The 27,090-nt window shown below is 37.7% G+C and overlaps 3 protein-coding genes across 4 annotated transcripts in view; 1 reads left to right on the top strand and 2 right to left on the bottom strand.

The window, feature by feature from the left end:
- pkp1a (plakophilin 1a) overlaps positions 1 to 4,164 on the top strand; it is a 20,492-nt gene extending 16,328 nt beyond the window's left edge. The window contains exons 12-15 of one of the 2 annotated variants that reach the window (XR_013787876.1): positions 462 to 546; positions 829 to 947; positions 2,401 to 2,488; positions 2,563 to 4,002. Coding sequence is in view for 1 of the 2 variants with exons in the window: in XM_079478797.1 (XP_079334923.1) it covers positions 462 to 546; positions 2,401 to 2,481 (166 nt within the window). In the remaining variant the exon portion in view is untranslated. Of the gene's footprint in view, positions 1 to 461; positions 547 to 828; positions 948 to 2,400; positions 2,489 to 2,562 lie in introns of both variants that reach the window. The other variant, XM_079478797.1, reaches the window with a different exon arrangement.
- tnnt2a (troponin T type 2a (cardiac)) lies at positions 4,082 to 13,211 on the bottom strand. Its single transcript, XM_079478798.1, has 14 exons — positions 13,023 to 13,211; positions 12,293 to 12,337; positions 11,388 to 11,441; positions 10,448 to 10,498; positions 10,162 to 10,191; positions 10,043 to 10,067; positions 9,891 to 9,954; positions 9,485 to 9,601; positions 9,158 to 9,235; positions 8,969 to 9,076; positions 8,474 to 8,583; positions 7,287 to 7,377; positions 6,839 to 6,879; positions 4,082 to 5,188 (listed from the first exon to the last, which is right to left on the bottom strand). Exons 7-14 carry the CDS (start codon positions 9,945 to 9,947, stop codon positions 5,155 to 5,157), a joined length of 636 nt encoding a protein of 211 aa, XP_079334924.1. The 5' UTR covers positions 9,948 to 9,954; positions 10,043 to 10,067; positions 10,162 to 10,191; positions 10,448 to 10,498; positions 11,388 to 11,441; positions 12,293 to 12,337; positions 13,023 to 13,211; the 3' UTR covers positions 4,082 to 5,154.
- A 337-nt stretch (positions 13,212 to 13,548) lies between these two features.
- lad1 (ladinin) lies at positions 13,549 to 21,996 on the bottom strand. The gene is made up of 13 exons (XM_079478737.1): positions 21,848 to 21,996; positions 20,978 to 21,109; positions 20,354 to 20,648; positions 18,617 to 18,684; positions 18,315 to 18,492; positions 17,376 to 17,462; positions 17,051 to 17,094; positions 16,199 to 16,241; positions 16,080 to 16,123; positions 15,928 to 15,994; positions 15,733 to 15,849; positions 15,563 to 15,649; positions 13,549 to 14,512 (listed from the first exon to the last, which is right to left on the bottom strand). Exons 1-13 carry the CDS (start codon positions 21,883 to 21,885, stop codon positions 14,441 to 14,443), a joined length of 1,272 nt encoding a protein of 423 aa, XP_079334863.1. The 5' UTR covers positions 21,886 to 21,996; the 3' UTR covers positions 13,549 to 14,440.
- Between the last annotated feature and the right edge of the window lie 5,094 nt (positions 21,997 to 27,090).

Here is a 27,090-nt window from a genome sequence, read left to right on the forward strand (position 1 = left end):
GAACGTCTCATTATGGATGTAACCTCGATAACCCGATGAAGACGTTGTGTCCATCATGCTACAAGCGCTGCACCGGCCCACTGCAGAGAACTATGGTGCCTCTCAAGTTCCTCAGCCCAAAAAACTGAATGGGAATGCCATCTTTCCTTTTACACCCATATGTACGGCATGCCATCCCATTCGCAAAGTTCATTGGCCTTTTTAAAATATAATCGGAGATGATAGGTTCTCAAGTCAAACCCCATTCTGTCAGTCTCGACACAACGTCTCGTTCCCTCCACGGAGGTCACATCCGTAACCCAGGTGTTTTTACACCCGGCCAAAGCTAAAGCTGTTGTGCAATTTTAGAAGAGATAACCGGCTCATGACCCCTGTGAAATGGGGCCGTTAAGGGGAAAGTGCCCAAAATACATGAATGTTAAGTGTTATGTAGCTTTATATAATTTCTCTCTCGTTTGCAGGACATTCAGAAAATCTAGACAGCCTGCTGGAGCCTTTCTCTACAGTCTATGGGTACACAAATATTTTCACAACATGTTGAAAAAGGTAAAATATCCCCAATTAAAATTGTTTTATGTACTTGGAAAAGATAAGCAGCTTTAAATGTTTGTTTCATATGAAGCCTCTCAAGTGCAAGTCACATTACAGCCTGAAATCATAAGAAGGCTATTTTAAGAAAGAAGGAATATTTTGTACATTCATTGTGAAATTATTTTTACAAATCACAACAATATATATGTATACCTCCAAAGGGTATTTAACGCATTGCCTTAATTACGCTTAATTCCAAGGTTTTGGGGCATGATGGTTGTCGTTCATGTATTACAGTGAGGAAGGGAACAATATGACCCATATGTGTCTGGTTCACCCCATTTGACACTTCGTAAGACTCCAAGCTGACTGATGACGTCTTGATTTCTCATGTTATGTAATACACTGCAAGTTAGGTAATGAATTTTTGTGGAACTGCAATGTAAGGTATAAACAAAACAGATAAGAAATAGATTTATACCAGAAGTTAAAAATGCATTGCTGCTAACGGTTTCCAGGAAAAGTGATGGTGTATTTGTATAAATTCTTCATCGATGGAGGATTGTAAATGAAGGTATAAGATAAGCAGCAGTTACCTTTGATTGAAAGGGAAAGAAGGGTGTGTGCATTGGTGATTTATTTGCGTCTGGTTAAAAAGGCCCAGAGTACAGTCCATCTTTCCGTCTGCAAGATCATTATACATCAAACAAGACTCTCTCTCTCTCTCACACACACACACTACCCTTTAGTTTGCATCTGAAGAGGAAACTCCTACAAATGTAATCGCAAAAACATCTGTGTTTGCATTGCCGCAAGCTGTTAGTACATCTGGCCCTTAGTATTTAAAGGTGCATTCCATAAATCCTCAAATCATAAATCAGTTTTATTAGCTTAGCTTTACAATAATTACAATAATTGTTTGGTTTATTTGTATAACCCAAAACGCTACACATTTGCAGTTTTACTCGTATTATTATTTTAAGAAAATCAGTACAGCAGTGTTAACTAAATGTGAATAAGTAACTACCTATCGGCCGTTAAAACAGTACGTTCTATATAGTATGAGTGGGAGTAGTATGAATACATTTCGGACATACTGCGTCCTCCATGTTTTATGGTCATGTGACACATATGCTCTGCGTCCGGCATGTTTAATGGTCATGTGACCCATTGGCTCTTTGACCTATGACATATTAACAACAACCTACACGCGAGCGTTGATAAAAACATAATTTAGTCATGAGAAATTCATCTATTGGCTCTTACATTAAAATCGGACATCCACCTTAAAGTTTTCCGCTCAATTTATTTTATTTACTTTTGAAATTTGACCGTTGCCCAGTTCTCGTGGCATCCTGGGATAGAGAAGTGTCCATCCGACCCACACATGCGAATCTCGGCGGAAGCAGTAGACCATCCAGGTATATCTCACCTACTGTTTTTTGCATACTGAGGTTTCGGACACACTATTAATACTCATTGTCACCTAGCCTACTAGTATGGAATAGTATGGAAGTAGGCGATTTCGGACTCATCGGTAGTCTCCTGTAGTTCTTTTGTTCATTGATTCTTGTTAATTGTTTCTTGTTACCTTATTAGTTAAGAACTAAAGTAATCCCAGACTAAAAGTCCAAACTAACAGGGGAGACGCAGACTGAAGCGTAACATACCAGTAGTTAATCTAATGTAGAAGGTCGGAGCATATTTGTGGAAATGTGTAAGGGGTAACACGTGCTTGTATCAAAGCAGTATTGGGATGTGCCACAAGCGGTCATGATACAGACATTGAGAAGAAAATGTCCTCTTCACAAATACATTAACACAGTCAAATTAAATAGTAATTTATGTTTTGAATTTGTTTATTAACAGCAAGGAATGATCAAGGACACATTTGTTAACACAGTCACGTCTGCATCGTACAGGATAGTATTCGGCATACCGATCCGCTGATCCGCATGTACGTGAGTATAAAGCAACTGTATTTTGCTTGAGCTTTGAAGCACATTCTCTAATGTGCTTTTTCATTTGCAGATTTGGTCCCCACAACGAGACCTGCATTTTGGATCTCTGTAATTTGTGCGGCACATTTTCTCAATGTTTTCTTCCAGAGATCTGTTTAGTGCCTAATGCAAAACATGCACACTGTGTCATGAGAAACAGTCTTTACACTTTGGCTTGCCAGACTTGCACTACTAGTCTTGCAGAGTAGTAATTCCACTCATCTTTTTGTATTGCTTTTCAACTCCTGTGTGACATTAGTAATATCGCAAACATGTTTAAATGTAGTATATCATAATACACAGTGATTCTGACAATTCTCGGTAAGGCCTTTGGTTGTTGGTGTGTAAATGTTCTTCTTCTGATTACTTAAACGTTGTTTCCATGCTGCTTTTAGAGCTTTCAAGTCCGGGTAAAGTGACTATACTTCAAAGAATATATTTCTTACTTTTATGATGTGTTTAGAAAAATTTTTTTCCAAGCATTATGAACCCCATTGACTTCCTTTATGAACACAAAACCACTGAGACATTTCTCAAAACATCTTCTTTTGTGTTCCACAGAAAAAGTCACATACAAGAATACATTTTTTTAATCTGACAAGATAGAGTAGACATTCATCAAGATATCTTTTTCCTCACAAGTAATTGGAAGCGATGGAAGATTTTTTGTCTTTGGGTGAACTGTCCCTTTAAAGATGAAATTATCAGAAGAATCGGACCCATCTTTACTCTGACAAAACTAAAACTTTGTCCCTATTGTACCATATGCCGTGTTTTTCTGTTTACTCAGGCTGTGGGATGTTGTTATTTGTGAATATTTTTTGTTATGTGGCACAGTGTGCAGTTTATTTTTACTTTTTTGAATGACTTATTGTGATGATGCTGTACTTGTTTTGTTTGCTCGTACGTATACCAGCGTTGGCTTGGGGAAAAATCTATTGTGCAGATCGTTTTAATTCCTTTTATCAGTTGCAATTGTCAAACTAAAGTTTATTGTAAAGAAAACGCCAACGACAGAAAAAATATATACATTTGGTATTAAAATGCAGCCGCAGAAAAGAGACCGTTTCTGCCATATAGGTAGTGTTTAGGTAAATGGTCTTTTTAGTTTTGTTCTGTGAACTTCTAACAATATTTCGACCAAATTAAAAAAATGTATATTGTGTCTATTTGCATTTATTGCAGTAAATCTAAACTGGAGAAACAGGTGAAAATAACAGAAAACATGCTTAATTATTTTAGACCTCAAATACTGCAAAGAAAACCAGTTCCTATTCACTTTTAAGCAATACAGCAGTGATATTTGTACATGTAGGAAAATTTCAAAAGTTATTTTTCATGCAGTGTTTCACATTTGCTGTTGGATGTCTTGTCACTCCTGAGGTTTGATTTAGTTGAAATTCAACAGACTGGAATCACCACCATACATATACTAATGCTGATTTGAAATAAAAATTTGGAATGGTCTTTTTTACGTGGCTCTGTCTAAATTAAAGTGTTCATATTCATAGAAATTTAGTTTAACAACTGCAAAATCATGAACAAAAGTTAATCAGACATTATTTATTTACTTGATTCTGGTTACATGTCAAAGTATAATTGACCTGTGCAGACACATTACAGGTGACCCATTTCCCTAACATGAACAGACAAGGCTACAGAGTATAAAGTAATGTCTTATGTTCATTTCCTACACACAAAACAATGCCGGGCTGTGAGCCAGGAAAAAGAAATGAGTCTTACACATTCCCCTGTGCATTCCTGCAAATAATTCCTGACACGGAGCACTGCGATGAATGAAAATGCATTTCAGGAGGTTTTCCCTCTTTTTCCGTCTTTCTCTCTGTCAATTGCATAGTCATTTGTAACATTAACATTTTCAAGCTTGGGTTTTGGCGCTTTGAAGCATCAACAAAAGTCCTCAGGGTGTTACTGTAAAATAAACTTTTGTGCAAGAACTTATATAACACAGTAGTGACATGTTGCTAAAATATGCAAATCCTTTGTGTCTTTTTAATCCTGAGGCGGGATGCCTTAGGCGACACTAACTGAAAATCGATGCTCGAAGAGCGTCTTTTGAAATGGTTTATTTTGTTCTGTTACCTAACTTTTACGTTGCCTTACTGTTTTATTGCAAAACGATATGAACTTATCAGGGTGCATTTAAAAATATCTAGCGTATGCTTTCCAGGCTGTACTGTACATGAACCCTTGTGATTCGTGTTTTTATAGAAGTTTCAAAAGAAACTGTTGCATATTGTTGGTATAATAATAGGAATTTTGCCAATGTGCTTCAAATAGATGCCTGTGCATATAGTTTACTGTGTGTACCTGGAAGCAAAAATATATTTTTAAAGCACCTCACATATTACTGAGACAAACAATCTCAGATTAAGATCTCATGAATAAATGGAACGAGCAATAATGTTAAAACAGACAGAAAAAGTATAATCCATCAGTTCAAGTGAAATCTTCACATTCATTTTCTCATTTATTTTGTGTGTTTTTCACGGACATGACAATGATCAGTTTGAAATGAATTACTCTTTGTTTGAAGCATGTGCAGCTTTTCTGGATGTTTCTCTTCATGAACTCGGTGTGGGTTATTGAAGAGCTTTCATGTTCACTTCCTGAGGCCTCTCTTGGTTCTCTTTGACCTACAGAAGCAATACAAATAACAGTAATAAAAACTGAGGATGAGATGAAAAGACACACTAAAAGTTTTCATCCAACTGAACTGTATATACTGGAGCTGTTTTAAAACTTAAGTCTTGCTGTCTGATGTCTACATAAGCTGCTACTTTCAAACTGAAGTCGAACCTTTTTGATGTAAGACACATGCATCTTCTAGTTATTAAGAAAAAACGAAGGAAAGTATACTTTGTGAAAGTTTTACTGAATTAAAAAAAATGGACGATCTAAATGTTTAGTAAATGTAAAAAGTAAACCTAAATTGTATGTGATAAATATAATACATATATATTTATTTTTATATGTATTAAAGAATTATATTTATAATATAATAAAGTTATACTTTTACTATAAAACATTTAATGTAACAGCAGAAATGAATACTCTTACAAACAATGTACTGCAGTATCGTCTGACCACAATAAACCATACCAAGATAGCACAGGCACGTCTGTAAGACGTCTGCTAAAGATGTTTGATAAATGACTGATAAATTTCTTAGAAAACGCAGTTCATTTGACATATTTATATATTTAAAAAATGCTAAATATGGATCACCTCAGAAAATGTTAACAAGAAAAACTTCCATTTGAAGCTTTTTAACACTGCACAAAAGTTTGACCGAAATGTGAAACAAATATATTAAATAACTGTAAATATCGCTGTTTTCCGTATATCATTTTAACCTTTATGTTTGTCACTGGGTTTTGCAAATATCTAAAAAATAAAAAGTATTAAAAAGTGTGTGTCAACTTCGACAACGCAACATTTAATCACTAAAAGTATTTTTTCCATTTACTTAAACATGTGGACATTCAAGGTTTTGGAACCAGTCACAATGGCGATATGTGGACAAGTGTTTACATCTTGCGAAGGGGTGTTAATCCCTATGATAATCAAAATGGCTTAGCCTTTAAAGTGGAATGGATATTTATTGGCTGGCGATGTTTTATCTTTCATCAGCTGAAAAATTCCCTTTGAAATAGTGATGCCAACAATATCTGTATCATTAGGATTACAGTTAAAAGACATCATTTGCTGCTGACGCTTTAAATTTGAAAACAGCCGTTGTGTCATGTGATGATTTTAATGTCGTTTGATTAGGCAGCTAATTTGGTTTTGGACCAGAGTATATTTTTCTGCTGAATGGTAATCTACATGAAGCATGGACATGGTAAAGTGCTGACTTTGTTGTTCAGCATATGGCAACCAAAAGACAACCTCCTTGCCCCCAAGTCCTACAGTTCTGGCTGAGACATTCGTTTTCTGCCATAGAGTAGATCTGCCAATGTCCCCGGCAGCAAGATGATCGGATTTGATGGGCGTTCACAAACATTCATGTGTCTGTGTTCACGCCGGAGGCAGAAACTCATGAGTCACAGTTTGAATGAGAATCCCCTCAGGGAAATAAATAAAACAGGCCAGGTAGAGCAGTGCAGGCATGCATTAACACTGCTTCTTACACTTGCAAAAAGAGAAGTAAGCTTGGAATTTCGAAGGTTGGCGAGCTGACACCTCTCCAAACGTATTGCTCTTTGTGCAAAATCTGATAAAAATATACACTATAGAGAGTAAACAATAGAGATTGACGGAACTAAACGTGTCACCAAACTTACAATTTCTGATGGTCACTGACTCTGTTCCTCAGGATGTTGATCTGTAGAGGACATTAAGAATCATTTTAGTTACACTACATCTTTATCATTCAGTGTACACAATGGCACCATCATTTGCTTATTCATGCATTCTTCCATTTTGCTTCAACAGAAATGGACCGGGAAGAAATGACATACATGCAAGTACGTTCTTAAAAAAGGTGCTTCAAAAGGTTCTGTGATGCGATTGAATAAAGAATAAAGAACCTTTAACATCCGAAGAAGGTTGTTCAGTTTATAAAAAAGTAAGAATGAGATGTACCTTTATTCTTAACAATGTAAGACGTAATGCTTTTCTCGGGAATATACAATCTTTTTTCATGAGGTTCGTCCAAATTAAACAAATATAGGATATCATTTTTTAAATGTACGTTTATTTTAAATCAACCAAGGGACGTTCTCTTCTTACCTCATATTTCTGTTTGCTAAACTGATACTGTAACTCAAACTTCTCTGCTTCTAGTTCTCGCATCCTAGTCCACAGTTCTGTGGCTTTTTCCCTGGTCATAAAGAGAGAGAGAGAGAGAGAGAGAGAGAGAGAGAGAGTGATAAAGAAATAGTATTATTTCATTTTTCATCCAGGTACTGAAAATAAAGTCTGTACGGGTCTTGTGTGAATTAGGAGCACTCACACTTGAAAACAAAAGCTGTAACATACTATAGTTTTACTTTTTACTATATTTTAACATTTTATTCAGCTTTAGCCACACCCTCTAACTTGTTTATTTTAAAACTTTGAATTCTGTATCATCGCAGTCTTTGGGCTAGGTGTGCACAATATCACCTTCATTGTATTATTTGACAAAATAATACTTTTTTGTGGTAATTCATTATCAACCAGTTATTGGTCAAACATTGCTATTTAAATATTTCATCATACAACAGTTCTTTCTGGTTCTCAAATCTGATTTGCTGAGAGCCATTCCAACGGTATCACCACACCATGGTAACTGCTTCATCTTTTGTTTTACTCCGCCACTAAACTAAGTGGTCCTTATGAAACTTAAGTAAACACGCATGTCTAGAGCTATTCACAGCTGTTACAGTCTCTCTCTTTCATTCACACGCACATGTTGTCTCCTTATTTCTCACTAATAAGATGATGATTAGATTCAAGATGATGATTAATAACGTCACTGAAGCAGCACTGCGCTCATTTTATAGATGTGACGGTTTGGAATTAGTAACAGAGGTTTGTTTAACTGTTATGCTGGGCTGGGATTCGGAAGAAAGTTGTTCCCCATTTCCTTTAAAATACTGAATGTTTTAAAGACACTCCTATGTTCTTTCTGATTTATGCACACTTGTGCCGTTGAACTATTGTATAAATGCAATAATCCTCTCGTAGTCATGTGATGGGGCTCAATATTGAGATTGTCTTCTGTACTTCATGCCTTTGCTTTAATCACAGCCATCCTGATAGAAGAGCACTCCTACTCGAGCCATATTGCATTCAGCAAACACTGGCTCCATATTGTTGTTGCTCTGTTGTAGCAAAAGTTTTAAAGTTTTTGTTTATCTTGCAATACAAATTATATCTATTATATTATATATATAGATTATGTGGCGTTGTTTGAAAAACACTAAGACACTGACCTGAGGGCAGAGTCATTGGCATTGCTAATGTCCAGAGGTTTGTGGCGATCGCTAAGAAATTTCTTTTTCTTCTCTCTCTCAGTCTGTTTCTTTCCACTCCTGCGTTCTATCTGCAGAACAACATAACACAGGGACAATGTTGAAATGCCATTTTTATCCCCCACCCTGTAATATAATCCTGTAAAAAACGGTTGTACCAGGGGTACCAGTAAAATATCAGAAAATAATTTATTTATTTATTTATGATTTTCTTGAAATATTTTAGGCTTTTTCTGTAATTTTATTGATCTTCTATTATAACATTATTATAAATGAAAAATCCATAAAAAATGACAGTAAAATTACAGTGTTTTCATTACACGTGAAAAATTTAAATTCTGTAAGATTACAGAGAAATTGATGTACACTGTGAAAACCATAATTTTACAGAATCTATTTCGTTATTTCTTTTCTGATTTTGTTTAGAAATTTTCCACGTATATTTCAAACTCTGACCTTTTGCATGTAGCCACCGAAGTGCAAACTGGTGAGTGTTTTCTTTTTCTTGGCATCATCATCCGCCCTCTTTTTGGCTTCTTCATCCTCCTTCCGAGCTCTTTCCTCCTGGAAAACAAGAAAAGTTTAGCTGACAGTTGTAAGCTGTAATTCAGGTTTACCGGTCTCAGATGTCAGAACTTCACTCACCTCCACACGCTTCTGACGTTCCTTCTCACGTTCGCTGCGGATCCTATGCTGCTCTGCTCGCTCAGAACGTCTTTTCTCCTGCGGAATTTGTTGAAAGCATCAAGTTTGTCAAGAGATCACTCAGCAATTGCTCGTGATGGGTGTTTCTTCTGCAAAAATGACTGAACTCAAAATTAGACATTAACGATTTATCATCAAGGTCTTGACAGACTGGAATTTTTGCCATTGTTGTCACGTATTTCGAATACAACGAAAATTGAAATGAAGCTGAAACAGAGATGTTTGAAACAGAGATGTTGCAGGTTTTGTGTATGGAGGCTCACTCACAATCCTTTCTTTAAGGCCGATAAGTTCCTCTTCTTCGTTCTTACGGCTTTCAAAGTGAGCTTCTATGAGTGTCTGGAGTTCATTCAGGTCCTTCTCCATGCGTTTACGGTGGATGTCCTGAGGGAAGAATATATTTCAACTTTGACATTTTGTCTCCCACATTTGCTAAACAAAACATGTGATCAGCATTTGGTGTGTCATCATTTAGCCACTAAAAATCCCAAATATGTGTATAGTTATTTTTTTGTACTTTTGTAATGCATGTTATAAAATTAAGCAATTAGAGAGGTTCTGCTAGATGATGTGAAAAGTGACAAGATGTTTTAACAAGAAAGCATGAGCTTACTACATAAAAACATATTTTTCGTATTATGAAACTGCTTGATATAATCTATGATTGACTCACATCAAAATCAACTTTTTCTCCATCTGGAATCTTGGGGGGCACCAGGTTTGGCAACATGAAAGGTCTGAAAAATAAAATGATGCACATTTATAGTTCTGAAACATTTTGTTTTCTGTATACTGATCTTTGGAAACACGACAAACTGAACTTACTTTTGGAATTTAGGCTTAGTCTCCTCTAAAGAATCAGACAAAAGCAAAAAAAAGTTAACCAATATGAGACAAAATTTATATAATTGCAATTCGTGTACAAGCTGAAAACCATTTCTTACCTCCTCCATCTTCATTCTCCTCTTCACCCTCTGTAAAAAAAGAAAAAAAGAAAGAAAGAAGAAATGAAAGAAGATATAAGAGACTGATATAAAAAACTGATTACAAAAGAATGATTGAGAACTTACCCAGCATTAACCTCTTTACACAAAAATTGAATAATTTCAACAGTTTTTTGTAACATGTACAGTAGGGTATAGGACATATAATTATCTAAATATAAAAAAACTTTTTGTATACTTGTACAAATTGTATATTTAAAAAATCTGGTCTTGATACAGTACTCACCCTGTTCCCGTGTGCTCTCTTCTTCCTCCTCCACTTCCTCTAGTGGCGTCTCTGAATATGGAGAAAAATGCTGGATGGGTGCGATTGCAACATATTGTCAAGTATGGATGTTTGGTTTCATAAAATATAAAATTACATAAAGTTCTGAGTTAAGCCATTCTGTCAACTTAAAATTATACAGAGAGTGTGAAAACCAAACTCAGATGATGAAAGAATAATTCCCAAAGGGCACAACAGCTGTATACCAGCCTGGGCATGATGGGTTCTGATGGCAGGCTTTCTAGATTAAAGCATACCTCACATCCATCAAATGGTTACACAACACAATTTCACTCCTCTACAGTCTCACAACTGCTGCCAGTGAATGTGTTGGCATGTTTGAAGTCAGATGCCATGTTACATCACTTACAAAAAATGATATGGTGGTATGGCTATGGTAACAGATGGAAATACCATGATATTGAGATGTATACTAAATTACTATCAATATATTGATATATTATGGTATTAAGTAGGAAGTAAACTACTATGTACTAAGGTATACACTTATACACTTATAGTATACAATATAATATGCCTTATGGTAGTAAAGTACAGTTTATTATTCAACACTATAGTGTAGTGTTGCATAGTATAGTGTAGTATCTTTTGTGATGCAGTGAAGTACAGTACAGCACCGTACAATATAATATGCCTCATGGTAGTACTGTTTAGTAAAGTATAGTTTATTATTCAACACTATAGTCTAATGTTGGATAGTATAGTGGTATGTTTAGTGTATAAAACAGTACAGTAGTACACTTCAGTACAGTGTAGACTATAATCTATGAACATTGCTTGGTCTGTGTCATATATGTTCATACTGTATATATACTATACTGTGCCAGGCTATGGTATGCTGTACTATACCGTAAAGACAGATAAGCATCGTTTAATCTACCTTCATCATGCTGCACCTCCTCTTGCTCCGCCTCCTGCTCCTCCTCTTGCACCTCTAAACCAAACCATGCTGATTAGTAAACAAACAAACAAACAGCCTTGACAACATTTACAACAAATAAAAGGAAGAGAACACTAATCCCAAAAGCAGGAGCCACAAAAGTTACTACTGTAGTCTGTACTGTAACACTGGAGTACTGTAAATGCAAAACAAAACAGGCATGAACAATGATAGATTACCGATGACAGCCTTCAGAACATTCTGCTCTACTTATTCCACAAACGTCATTTTTAAGTGTGATTTATAGAAACCCAGCGTGTGAGAAAAGTTGACAAAGTGGACAGACTAGCTCAAAATGTGTATGGTAGTGTACCATTTATTGTATCCACACTGATAGTGTCATTTAATTTTTAACTCCAATGATTTTTGAGGTTTAATGTATACAGCTGATTGGCTGGGATTGCGATACGTGGTAAAAGTTGTATTGCTCTCCTCACGCATTATGAAAAATAGATTTATGCAATGACACAAAACTGTTCAAAACATGCTGCTTACACTGCAGTCAACAGCGTATAGTCATGTCACTTTTGATACATTCTAGCTGTAAGTACAATACTTTTATAATGAATTTTTAAAAGCAATATGATAAAACATCGGACTCACCCTCGTGCTCCCTGCGAAACAATAATAAAAAATAATGCTGTTATTCAGTTGCTGAATCACTTTCTCTACATTTCTTGACTTCTTATATTAAATGCACGTATCACATGAGTGGTATTTATGTCAAGTGAGTATTACTCAATTGAATAAATAAAACAAAAAGAAATCAGTGTATGTGTAGGATCACACAGATTTGGTGTCTCGCTGATGAATGGAAGTTACTGTATTTGTGTACTGAAGGTTACACTTACTCGTACTCTTGAACGTCTTCGTTGTCTGACATTTTGACTCTATACAAAAGAAAGAAATCCAGTTTTATTGTGCCAAATGCATTCTGAGACAATGAAAGTGAGTCTGCTTCTTTTACACTTTTCTGATTTTTCATAGCAAATGATCAGAATATTATTAACGTGAGTTTCATCTTTTGAATGACAGCCGCATTTGAGCTGGAACGGATTCTCTACGATTATGCAAACTGATCCATGTTTTCCCAGCAGGATTTGAGAAGTTTCCAGAGCGCTCGCTGTGTTCACTTTAGTCAAAGCAAGAAAATCTGACTGCATTAACATTGAGACAAATGTGCTTAGTTGATGAGTGACCCAAACATAAACTTTTAAAAATGTTATGTTAAAAACTACCAATTCAGTATTCAGTTAAGGACAACACAGAACACAGAACACAGTAGTAGCTGAACACATCTCTGTGTTATTTCCTGGGTCAACACAACTTGTGTGTTGAAAGTAACAGATTATTTGGTGAATAAATTAAACAAAACAAAGTGTTAAAATGAACACAGCCGCTTTAAGAGTGTACGGCAGAAACTTTATATAATCATAATATATTTAGTCGTAAAAAACAACATTTTTGTTCTAAATATTCTCTAAAAAGTCAAATAAAGCAATTCAAAATATATAAATATTTAGTTAAATTAAATATGTTATTTTGAACTGCTGAACAACACACCCGCATTCTTACCTGATGTGCAGCAGGGATCTGCAGTTAAAACAAAGCTGTTGTGATGTCCAGGAGTCTGGACCACCTCTTGCTCCCTTGTTCTTTAAAGATGGGGGTCTTCAGGGGCTCATACAGCAAGTTCTTCTCACTCATTGTGTTTATTTTTACCCTGATAGATAAGTGCTGCACAGTCTTGCCATCGCTCCGTATAAGGCCGTTCCCATTGTTATGAGAGAATGAAGATAGCAAATGTGCATATCAACTCTCAGAGGTGCCCATTGATAACACATGGAGCTGTTTAGTGTCTGAACTGTCTGACTCACTGCGTGGCACCACGATAACCGCTGCGTATCTACCCTCATGCCAATAGTCTGAGAAGATTTCTTTTAAAAGCCCAACAAATTCATGTTCCAGTGAAACTCATTTGAGCACCATAACATTTACACATCCGAATCAAACTTACAAAAGAAGACTTGCCACAAATGTCCTGCTTATTTTTCAATGAACTGCTTCAAACATGTTTACTAAAAACACAACACATCGCAACCACTGGTATAAAAAGATTTATTCATCCGAACGGTAACCCTTCTGGACGACAAGCAATGATTACATGACAAGTCACAAGTGTTTCTAAAGATATAAAAAGAAAAGCTTTGGTGGGAGTCAGTACGCAAAGGCCTGATCAGACACATCCATTCAGTTCTGGATTGTGACTTTAGTGATTCTCTGGTAAGATTAAACAACTGAAAACGCATTCTTTGTGGTTTTATGGCCTGATTTCCCAGCCTCATTAAATATTCGTCATCACTTTCCAGCTGGTTTGTGGAAATAATAACATTTGTACCTTCTATTGACTTATGGCACAGGCCAGAGGTTTCTCCTCTTAACTTTATATGGCTGTAAACCCTTGTATGGTCTTCATGATCAATTAATCCATTAAAGAAATTCTTTACAGCTGTTTACTTCACCCAATTATAAGCATGCTTAACACGCGTAAGGTTTTGGATTTACCTCTGTTAAATCTCAGCTATGTTTTTTTTATGTACCGTAATGTAAAAAGAAAGAGGAATGATTAATATGAATAAATATTATTTAATAAATATATTTGTCTGAGACTCCAAATCATTTTTAGTAAACAGGTCCCAGACCTGAACACCACACAAGGGTTAAAAGAAAGAAGCTGGACTGGGAACCACACAACAAAGGCAGTGTTCTTTTAATTTTATGTAAGGATAGAGAGCATTTTGAAAAGCAGTATTAATAGTCTTGTCCAGACACTGTTATCAGCGCTTCAATCACGACACATGTGATGCAATAACATATGTATTGAATGTAAATTAGTTTGTTTTAAAACTTGCAAAAAATAGGCAATGAAAGGAAGAAAAGTGAAATATTGTGGAGATGTTCCTTTATCTGAATCTGGTGAGAGAAAGGATTCTTCACTTGTGCCCCTGTTCTGCTCCCTTTTCAAACAAGCTCTTCTTGCTCGAGATGTTCACGTGCCTCAGATCCTAAACATGAGCAAAACATTTCAACATCCATCAGCTGTGAATTATCATAGAAAACACAGCGCAGTACAGTCATTTAAGATCATTTTCCTCTACCGTGTAGATACGTTTAGTATACAAACATGACAAGAAAACGCCATATTTTACCCTATCATCAAACATTTAATACAAATATAATAAAGTAAACATTTGTAAAGTGTAAATTCATCATAGCATTTGTTTTCATATTTTTTTCTTATTGCTGTACTATAAATAAACTGTACAGTAATAAATGCAATTTTCTAAAGGCAGCAATTTGTATTTAGAAATATGTATTTCATACTAATCAAATACACAAAATGGTCCTTTATTTTCATTTTCATAATATGTTGTTGGGGTTGTTTCATTACATTTCTTAACATTTTAGCAAACCAAACATCAAAGCAACAGAGCATGCAAGCAACATCACGTGTATGCAGTCCATGCTTACATAATCCTGCACTACAACACATTGTGTTTTATAGGAGTGGTTTCCCATACGGGGATTATTTTAAACCAGGACTAGGCCTTGGTAAAATTAGGACATTTAAATTGTTTTTAAAAACATACTTTACTGGTGGGCATCATGAGACAAAACAAGAGGACGTATATATTTTCAGTGCAAGTTGTTTTCCATTAAGACACCTCTTACATTTAAGTTATTCTGGGACTAGGTATAAACCCATTTGCATGTTGCAAATGATTCCAAATGCACGAGATGCATGACAAATATTTGTGTGATGACTAACAAACATAGGCCCAGTGTAAAGAGAAATACTGCCACCTGGCCAAAACCTGCTGAAAAACAGCTCTGAGCGATTCAGCTACTAACATCCAGCCATTTCTTAAAATATTAGTTTTATACAGGTTTTAAAGTGTGAATAAATGATGACTTGTATTTGTATTTCTGGGTGAGTTAAGATTCTTTATGGAACCGTACAGCCTGACACAAAACCATGTAAGTATATTTTCCACGTTGTGATGTTCCTCACCTGATGTTATTATTCAAAGCTGCATACAAATGGCAGAACTTACCGAAGGACTGTGTGACAAGGTAAATGTTTTATTCTGAACCCATTGATTTATTCGACCAGAAATTCCAGAAGAAAAATTGCGGAAGTCCTGAAAATGAATCATGCATAAAAGTAAATATATGACCAAAGGTCTTATTCAGTCAGAATTCTGCCACTAATAATCGGCATCACCTGCGTGGAGAAGATGTGGCTTTTCTCTTCTTCTTTTTCAAACAGCTCCCTCTTCCGTGACACCTCGTCTGCTAAACCCCCAGTCTTGACAAGCGGAGATTTGGCCATCTCCCATTTCTGCAAGTTGCATTGATTTGATCTTATTACCCGTGTCAGCTAAAACCACCGACTATGAGAACTAGAAGAGATCCAGACCTGTGACGCTTGAGCAAGTCTTTCCATTTTCTCCTGGATGGAGCGGGACGATATTCTTTGTCGTGAGCTGATGGTACAGCAGAGGAACAATTGTACAATTGAATCCTCCTATTTAACGCTCACGTTGAAATGCTGACAACTGTGTGACTTACTTTCTCTGAAATGGGGACTTCTGTTCATCCTCTTGGTCGGGACTCTGTGGGTTTATCAAGAGATAACGTAAAAGTTTCTGAGGTGTTTATACGACAGTATAGACTAGATTTCTCTTTACCTTATTGGATTCAAGGGTCTTCGGTGAAATCCGCACACTTGCACTGTTGATGAAATTGGAAGCATTCTTGTCACCCATGATTCTTTTATTAGTTTCTAATATAGTATTATTGTATTATATGTATTATATATGAAGAGTTTGGTTCCAAGATGAGATAACTCCGTTTATAAAATAAAAAATTAAAATCATGTTTTTTTTTTGTATATTCCTATTCATTAATATCAATCAAACTGCAGTTGGTTTGTTTTGATTTTAGCCATAATAACTAAAACAATACAGCTAACTAAAACAATAAAACGCAATAAAAACATGATAACATAAAAAAAACATGATTTTTGAAAAAAATTTAAAGCATGATCTCATTTTGGAACAAAACACTTCATATATTCTATTATATGTATTATTGATTATTTAAATATTGTGAAGAAAGCTAATTTATGTTTTTTCCTATAAAACATATATTTTACACTTTTACTATTTTATTGAATTGAGATTAACAGAAAAAGTTTGGCTAAAATCTAAGATGAAGGATGGGGAAAAGTTATAAAGGCAGTTGAAATGTAACATGATTTTAGTGAAAGAAACACTCGACGAATATTTTAAAAGCTAAATAAAATTAAGCAAATGTCAGTCAATATGATATTATGTATTCTGTATATATATATATATATATATTCATTGGTCATTTCTTGCATCTACAATCGCAAATACATAAAAAGCAAAACTACAATGTTTAGATGTTTACAACTACAACAGTATCGTGCAATTCTGTGATGTATTCTGAATCCCAGTCAAAGTTGTTCACTTAGAAATAATGCGTGAAATAAAAGGTTAAATGTATAGAAGTATTACCTTCTCTGTAGCGGCATGATGTCTTCCTCCTTCTTTCGCATCATCTGAAACATATGATAAAGTACAGAGCAGTTGTATGAGCTCTGTATGTGTTGACTTATTCAAATATTTAACAAACCTTTACCAACTATTTGAACACAGCACAGAAGATAAAAATGAAAAGTTTAATGTTGTTGGCACAGGCAAATGTGACTGTGATGGCTTGCTTTACTGTGCATGAAATGCAAACTTTGACGCTGTATCAAGGAATATGCTGATTGTTGACAGTATGTTACACGGAAACATGGGCATAATTGTTTGTATAGAGAAATGGGCAATGGCTTACCCTGAATGAGATGGTTCTGGAGCTCTGCCTTGTAAACGCAGGTTTTGTGGCTGGTTCGAAATTGCTTGATGTGCCATTTTCATGTCCCTGTGCATATATGAAATAAGAGAAACAGTAAGACGATGTGAACGTATTGCTAAATAAAAATACAACTTCTGTCATCATTTGTTCACCTTCATGTCAATAAGAACCTGTGTATTTGACTCCACCTTCACAAAAGGAGATATTTTGAGAAATGTCTCAGTGGTTTGGTGTTCATATATTCAAAGTCAATGGGGTGAATGTTGTTTGGTTACCAACATTTTTGTTTTGCTTAGGACATTGTACCACCATTCCCATTCAGGTCATGTCTCCAGTTTTCCCCTAGAGGGAGTCCTAGTAGCGATGAACATTACATCTACGCAAACCGCAACAGGTGCAACAAGATCTCATGAATGCATCTCGTGCCAGATCAGGTCTTAAATTAAAAACAAGCACTTCTGTAATGTCACATTCAATCTCTTTAAGGGTCAAGTATGCGAATTTGAAAAAATATGTTATTGTCACTGCAAAGGCATCGTGGAAGCAGCAGTCAATGAGCACTACGTCAGATACTAAAAACAGAGCTAAACTGCTGCAAACTCATGTGTTTGCTTTTGCGGGAAAAGCTTATCATGTGTATGAAAAGGGTCAGAGTTCAACTGAACTCCTCCCGAGAGTCAGCAATGGTGTTCTTGATGGTAAATCAATAACATGGTTCTAAGACTTTAAAGATCTGCTTCATGTATTAAAAATGTATGACAATAAGAGGAACAAAAAAGTATTTAAACATAATACTTGAAGTACCCTGGAATTAATATGTTAAAGTACTATACCATGGTACTACTGTTGTAATGAAACAACACTCAAATTAAAACAGCACCACTTTTGAAATCTCGTGGAAGAACGTGGATGTCTCACCTCTGTGTCTCCATTTAGTGTTGGGCTCAGGGTGTCTGAGTGGGTGGGACTGTATGGGCTGAACGGAGAGCCCACCTCTGGATGCCGAGAGGGCGGAGACTTGGGGCTGAGAGGAGAAACCACTCTGCTGGTTGCCGGGGGTGATGAGGGACTCTTATCAAAGGAGATGGAGAGAGAGCTAATCAAAGAAAAACAATATGATTGATCTCAAACAGGGAAACATTGTGTTAGTTCACTGCGCCATAATACACATCAACGTTTTGTAATATTGTTATTGTAATATTATTGTAGTAAATGTATACCTCACAAACTTCCGGGATGATCTTGTGGGAGTCGCTGATGTTGAATTTTGATTGCTTGCATTTTCTGACTGCGAAAACAGAAAACATTCATGAAAACAAATAGGAATTTTTGTCATAAAGCACGTTTTTGGTCTTAGAAAAGATGCATCACGTGAAATACCTATGGTCACATTTTGACCATTTGCCATGTTCTCTAAAGCTGCTATGAAACAATGCCCATTGGAACTGAATTCAATATTTCTACGAAATAAGAAATAAATGATTGTAGTTATTATTTATTTTTTTCGGATCTACATCCCTGATGAAATATCTAAATGACCTAAACAATCATAATTCCTAGCGTTTTACCTTGAAACATAAAATCCAACTTTCTTAAAGGGACAGGACACCTTAAAATAAAAGGTTTCTAACAGCTTTTTTGAGTTTTCATGTTACTAAAGTCAAACCTAGAAAACATCAAAAGATAAAATCAATCGTATTATGTGTGTATGGTCCTTTCTAAACCGCTGCAGCCCTTCCAGAGAATTCACATTTGTTTTCAAACCTGTCGCAGAAATGACGACACGCTTCAGAAGTGGGTCAAATGACTTCATGTCCTCTCGGGTTCAGGCCCTGTAGGTGTGTGTAACATAAACTAGACCTCCTGCAGCTCTTTCTGTTAATCCCGTTGATGATTAATTACACGCTCTGCAGGTGGTGTGATGACCTCTGACCTCTGGTCACATGACAAACCTGTCAGATTTATACCGTATGAATGTGTCGATTCCTAGATTACGAGCAGATTATTCAAGTGAAGACCAGCAGTGTAGTTCACTGTTCTCTGGTGTCTGTTACAAACGTAATAATCGACATCCATGAGCTTGAAGAAATATAATCTTATGTGAATATTTCTGGCCTGTTTAGACTAATGGGTGACGTCATTTGCACGGCTTTGATGGACACGGTACACTGCACATACTGTATTTGAGAAAAAAAATATTCTTCTAACCTAGAATGTTCTCACAGGAAAACACAACTGCAAGGTTGTGATTTAGAGATGCACCAACTTATCGGGCAATAATCGGTAATGGTCGATAAAAGCAATTTTAGTTAAAAACCGCTGATGATCAGGGCCGATATATCCTGTCAATCAAAAGAGAATGCAATGGATTTGTGCTCTGTATATAAAAAAGGTTAAGGAACATCACTGTTTTAATGTTGAATATTAATAGTCATTATACTGTATGAATGAATAACATTCAGAAAGTTAAGAAATACTTATGTAATCATAGTATCAGCAGATATCACTCTGAATAATTTGAATCAATGGAGAAATTTAGTATCAGTGCATCTCCAGATTTAGTATAAAAGCATATGGTTGTTAGACTAACAATGTTAGAATCATAAAGCAATAATAAATCCGTATGATATATCGCTGAACTGCTCCCTGAACTCTCTGTAAGGCGCTATGGATCAAAGTGACTGCTAAATGGCTAAATGTAATTGTGAATAAAGCCCCAAAGTCACTGTGAGCCCAGAACGTTCGAGATTTAAACAGTCAGTTCAGCCCTCTCCTAAAATACTCACGTTTAGGTAAACTGTGCCGAAACATGCAAAGATTTAGGTTAGTTGAGACCACGACAAGCTCATAGAAGGCAGACAGTACCAAGCCACATATTTGAATACAGTACTACTAATAATGAGATTGTTTTAATGAAACGTTTAGGACGTTTTTTTCCTAAAGAACCCGTGCTGTACCTTGTCATTCTTCTCTGATTTAACGGGTTCTGGTGACATGAGGGCCTCCACGCAGCGCTGAACATTCTCTCCGTGCGCTTCGTCCCGCTTCTCTCCCGTCAGCTCCTCGTGGGTCTCGCCATCTAAGCTGTCCTCCATGGTCCCATCTTCTCCCTCCTTGCACTTCCTCAGAGTCTCCACGTGCCTCATCCTCCGGCGCTCATCACGGACCCGCAACATCTCCACAAACTCCATCTGCTGCTGCGCCAGACCTCCTCCTGAGTCCTCACCGGATTCACCAGCATCAGCCGATCCGCTGGACACGTTAGATTACAAAACGTGTTTATGTGATGTAACGTAAATCGTTGGTTGTGGATTTTACAATTGTGTGCCAACTGAAGTACCAAAGGTCAAGCATGCGAAAGTAAAAGTGATACGATTGTATTCATACCTTTACGGTACCATAAACGCTTATCTGAAAGTCTCAGAAGCTCTCGTCCATGTGTTAGGTAAATATTTCAAATAAAGTTTGCATTCAATTTCGCTTATCGATCTAGAACCAAATACAACTCTTAAGTTGACATGCTCGGAAAGCATCACACCCTGATGTATTTCTTTTTTATCTTTCTGCAGTTCATTTCATACCTACTGGTGTGTGGTTCTTCCTCTTTGTCTGGACTCTCATCGGGGTCGACGGTGGTGCTGGAACCCCTTTCCTTCCTCCGCTTCTCTCTTTCCACTTCTTCCTCATCCTCCACAGTCCACTGTCGAGTCAGCCTGTAGATCAAACACATACACAGCTCAAATGTATTTATACCACGTTGATAACATCAGCTAGAGCTACATAAAATAAAGCATTTAACCATTTCAGCATCCCATTACTCTGTATTGACTGTCATTCGATCTGATGGACGACAGACGGATGAACTGAGTTTAATAACAACCCGAGTGAAATACAAAAAGAATGAGATGTATTATGATCAAAGGTCTCGATGATGTATCCCAGAGGTGGACTATTGTATTTCACCATATGAAAAAAGTGTTTCATTGGGCAATAACTGGTTTTTCAAGCTGGTTTTGGGTAAAGGATACTCAGTGCCTTAAATTCATAAGCGTGACATCACATTCCACATGAGTGCACCTGATGTCAAAACTTTAATGTCTTCATGTCCAGTTTGCGCTTACTTTCAGTTTGTATTTCAGTCAGGTATTTTACTTTAGAAGAGTAAGATTATGCATTATCTTATTACACTGGACGTCAAGCCTTGGACTTCTGTATTTCTAAGGACAGCAATTCTTTCACTTAAAAGAGAAACTCTTGAGTCGTCTGTTTCTTCATTTCAAAATACGTTCTGTGTGCTGTTTTACTTAAAATAATGAGAAAGAAAAAACTGCAATTGTAAGTCAGCACGCATCTCTCCATATGTTATAATGCCAAGAATGAAGATAACAGACTCGCGCTCAGTTCTTCAAACATTAACCAAAATAAAAAAATAACGAATTTAAAGTACTCACGTTGATAAAGCAGACCAGTTTTTCCGGCTAATGGACATTATTCTTGTTTCTTTAATCGCAATGTCTCCAGGAGAGAGAGAGAGAGGTGTGAATGTATTTGGTCCTGTCTGTCGCTGTGTCTACCTTTACACCGCACCTTTACAAGAATCACGTCACATGACCATCAAAATCACCACCTGCTGCCGAGCGTACCTGCTGTGCTCGACCGCATGCGGCGCTGCGAAGATTAGACAGTATATGACATCACAGCACCGCGACAGCGAGTCAAACTTACTAATGCAGAATTGTTCTCGCGATACTTGAATGTCACACACGGATCGGTCTGCGCTGCGAGACGAGCGCGTTAATGCAGAAATCATACATTTCAACACACACGTTTCAGCGCTTCGCTTTTACCGCGACAATAACTAGAACCACTTTTTCAAACAACAAACGAGAAATTTAAAAAAATTAGTTTTTTAAAGATTTTTCATCCTTGTGTAGTTTTCTTTTTTCGTCTTTGCTTGAGTGGTTTTGTTCATTTGCTGAATAAAACCTTATATACCGTTTCTCTGCCAAGAATAAATAACTGTGGAGTAGGTTACATTTACTACAATTTATATGTATTGAAATTTTAATGAATAGGCCTACATTAAATATATGATATAAAAAATGAATTCAAAAATACACTATAGCCAAACACAGACTACACTATGTTAACTTCGGGTCAGCGTGTGTTCAGTGAAGCAGTCTGTATTATGGCCTTTAACACCTTGTTGTTTCTTGATACACATGGCCCAATCTGACACAAAACGCTATAGTTGCGTGCGGTTTACAGTTCAAAATCTATTGTAATTCAGGAGCTAAAGGTGTTTGCTTTAGTGCCACACCTACATTATAACACAATGGCAGACCTGCTGCACTTTGACCAAGGTTTTATGAAAAATGTAGAGGAAGACTATCCAGTATAATACTGGTTTTGTCATTTACTCTGATGGCATGTTCCTTCATTCTTATTTTAGTTGTACTTATTGTTAGCCTGTTCATTCATAGAGCGTTTCCACATAAAGAGCATAATAATGAACTGTACTAAAGCAAGTGCCGTAAGTGCCCTTCACGCCCCACCCAATGCCAACACAGGGAAGAGTCCACTATGCAAATATAAGGCTGGAGTCCAGTCTTAACAGCCTCATAACAGCCTCAGGTTAACACTATCACTAAGAAAAAAAAAACATTTGCATCAAATGAAACTAAACAAAGCACGCCACAATTGCATTAACTGGCATGCAAAAAGGCAGCGACATCGTAACTTTATTCTACTTTTTAACAATATAATTTATTATCAGTTTTTTAAGAGAATTGTTTTTGGTTCAAAGATTTGATTTTAAAAACAATTATTTGTGAATATTCGCGAAATGTTAACTATAAACTTGAATAGCCAAGATATCTGAGAAACAACACGTCAAACAGATGTAAGTTTAAGACTAAACATATATCTAGCGTCTTACAGGGTGCTACGCCAGCTCATACTTTGTTTATTTTTACATCTCACAATAGCTCTTAATAACAAAACATATTGACACAATACAACCTGAACTAAGCTGGTAATTATTTACTTATCACCCATTCTAAGTTACGCAATCATTTATTCCAATGCAGTACAACTGTCATGACATTACTGTACATTGTTCAGTGCCACCTAAATTCAAGTGACACTATTTTATATCTGTTATTAGAATTGGTATATTCAAAAGGTTTCATGTATATTAAACATGTCAAAGAAAAATGCATAACTTCTTCTCTAGACATCACTGGGTAAAGTTTTGTTGTTTTTGTTTCTCATCAATGTATACAGTATGTAACAGATATTATTTAGCAAATCAACCTGATAACATGCATATTAAATGTTTATTTGCGCACTTGCCTGATCTTTGCACTATTATACGTGCATTGCATTACTGTTTATACATGAGTCTGAATGCTTTAATATTCTGGTTTCAAACAAAACATCAGGGTTTGGTCGTGTTTTATTTGTCTCATCAAATAAACCCCACAGAAAGGAAGATTGTTTCAAGGCCCACGTCCAGACAAAAGCTTTTCTTAGTATAACATATAACTCTGCTGCAAACTCTCATGCAATGCTCATGTGTTTTATATTCAGCACTATCGTAGGAAAGAATCAGCAATCTGTCATAGTTTTATCTCTTGCTCATATCCCAAAAGCCTCAGCTCTTTCAAACACGAGTTGATGATGCTGATGAAATCCTTCTGCACGAGCTCTGTAAAACAGAGGAGTCAGTGTGCATTGTTTCTTTTCATATCTAGACGGGTATCACTTTATCAACAGTTGTCCAAGGGCCAAAGCCGATTGTTTTGAGAGTAAGATTAGACGGTAATGTTTGGAGCTCTGTCACTATCATTCACTTTCAGGATTAGTACTTTACTCTTATTCTCTTTCACAGATAGCCTCACTGGATTTATAGTATGCAGGCCATAAACACACAGGAGAGAAAAAAACATTTTAAGCACATTTTAAAACCACCAGAGGCATTTGCTTTTGTTCATTTCTGTGTCACTGAATGGAAAAAGTAGGTTTGTATTATTTCTGCTGTGGGTGGCTCAACTTACACAGGCTCATCTCATCCCACTATCCCTACTGATAAAAGACTCAATTCATACTTAGTGACTTAGTTTTGAAAGCATCTGCCAAATGTAAATGTACAGCTACATGGATAACACAGTGGTGATTTAAGATTAAATGCGTTGGAGGTCCTGTATTATGAGAACCAAATAGCACATGGAAAATTTCCCTGCTTATCATTTTACTCTCAATACATCTATATAACAATAATCGTGGCAGTAAGCTTAATGGCTATTTACATTGCAATGAGTCAAATGAGGACAGACGGCGATTGGGCAAGACATTTGCATTGACTCTATGAATGGAGAGTGGGTGGGTGGTTGGGGTGGGAAGCCGTGTTTTTTAGCAGTGCTTGTTTGGAAGATGGACAAAGAATTTGGGAGATGTAAGGTATAAAGTTTACCAGAAACTCAGCAAAAAACATGCCATGCCCATGTGTTTGCAGGGGCGGAGCTTTTTCCATCAGATACACTGCTGTTTGCTTCCTTATCCAACACCTTCTGATCCAGCTCCTCCTTTACATTGGCCGAACTCTCTCTACACACATACACATCTAAGTTAGGATTCATGTGCATCATCTAGTGGGGTGTTAAGGTATCTGACAGGTATCTATGACTATAAGCTTACAAATATTACAGAAATTAATACCGCCTTGGACTTCGTCTAGAGCAGAGATGTTAAAGTATAATGAACTAAATAATGTACATAATTAATCCAAAATGTTAATAAATTATATAACTATTACCAAAATGTAATTATAACATTGTCTGATTGAATTTTCGAATCTGGTTTCCTGGAAGGTGTGCATTAAAACCGTTTCACGAGTTCACCTCGTATATAATAACTGTTCATAGGGGCGGATATAAAGCGTATTGGGTGTGCTTGCTATCCCGGGAAGAGCGCTCCATACCCAGGGTATGCAGCTGTGGAGCTGTGGGTGAGGAGCTGTGGGTATGTAGCTGTGGAGCTGTGGGTGAGGAGCTGTTGGTGCTGAGCTGTGGGTGAGGAGCTATTGGTGCTGAGATGTGGGTGAGGAGCTGTGGGTGTGGAGCTGTGGGTATGTAGCTGTGAAAAAGGTTAGGAGCTGTGGGTGCTGAGCTGTGGGTGAGGAGCTGTGGGTGTGTAGCTGTGGGTGCTGAGCTGTGGGTGTGTAGCTGTGGATCTGTGGGTGAGGAACTGTGGGTGTGTAGCTGTGTAGCTGTGGGTGCTGAGCTGTGGGTGTGGAGCTGTGGGTGTGTAGCTGTGGAGCTGTGGGTGCTGAGCTGTGGGTGAGGAGCTGTGGGTGTGTAGCTGTATAGCTGTGGTTGCTTAGGTGTGGGTGCTGAGCTGTGGGTGAGGAGCTGTGGAGCTGTGAGTGTGTAGTTGTGGAGCTGTGGGTGCTGAGCTGTGGGTGAGGAGCTGTGGGTATGTAGCTGTGGAGCTGTGGGTGAGGAGCTGTGGGTGTGTAGCTGTGGGTGCTGAGCTGTGGTTGTGGAGCTGTGGGTGTGTAGCTGTGGAGCTGTGGTTGAGAAGCTGTGTGTGTGTAGCTGTGGAGCTGTGGGTGAGGAGCTGTTGGTATGTAGCTGTGGGTGTGTAGCTGTGGGTGCTGAGCTGTGGTTGTGGAGCTGTGGGTGTGTAGCTGTGTAGCTGTGGGTGAGAAGCTGTGGGTGAGGAGATGTGGGTGAGGAGCTGTGGGTGTGTAGCTGTGGGTGCTGAGCTGTGGTTGTGGAGCTGTTGGTGTGTAGCTGTGGAGCTGTGGGTGAGGAGCTGTGGGTGCTGAGCTGTGGTTGTGGAGCTGTGGGTGTGTAGCTGTGGAGCTGTGGTGAGAAGCTGTGTGTGTGTAGCTGTGGAGCTGTGGGTGAGGAGCTGTTGGTATGTAGCTGTGGGTGTGTAGCTGTGGGTGCTGAGCTGTGGTTGTGGAGCTGTGGGTATGTAGCTGTGTAGCTGTGGGTGAGAAGCTGTGGGTGAGGAGATGTGGGTGAGGAGCTGTGGGTGTGTAGCTGTGGGCGCTGAGCTGTGGTTGTGGAGCTGTTGGTGTGTAGCTGTGGAGCTGTGGGTGAGAAGCTGTGGGTGAGGAGATGTGGGTGAGGAGCTGTGGGTGTGGAGCTGTGGGTGAGGAGCTGTGGGTACTGAGCTGTGGGTGAGGAGCTGTGGGTGTGTAGCTTTGGAGCTGTGGGTGCTGAGCTGTGGGTGAGGAGCTGTGGGTGTGTAGCTGTGTAACTGTGGGTGCTGAGCTGTGGGTGAGGAGCTGTGGAGCTGTGGGTGTGTAGCTGTGGATCTGTGGGTAATGAGCTCTGGGTGAGGAGCTGTGGGTATATAGCTGTGGGTGAGGAGCTGTGGAGCTGTGGGTGCTGAGCTGTGGGTGATGAGCTGTGGGTGTGGAGCTGTGGAGCTGTGGGTGAGGAGCTGTGGGTATGTAGCTGTGGAGAAGGGTGAGGAGCTGTGGGTGCTGAGCTGTGGGTGAGGAGCTGTGGGTGTGTAGCTGTGGAGGTGTGGGTGCTGAGCTGTGGGTGAGAAGATGTGGGTGTGTAGCTGTGGGTGAGGAGATGTAGCTGTGGAGAAGAGTGAGGATCTGTGGGTATGTAGCCTTGGAGAAGGGTGAGGAGATGTGGGTGTGTAGCTGTAGGTGAGGAGCTGTGGGTTA

This window comes from Barbatula barbatula (assembly GCF_947034865.1).
Source record: "Barbatula barbatula genome assembly, chromosome: 17".
NCBI classification, from domain to species: domain Eukaryota; kingdom Metazoa; phylum Chordata; class Actinopteri; order Cypriniformes; family Nemacheilidae; genus Barbatula; species Barbatula barbatula.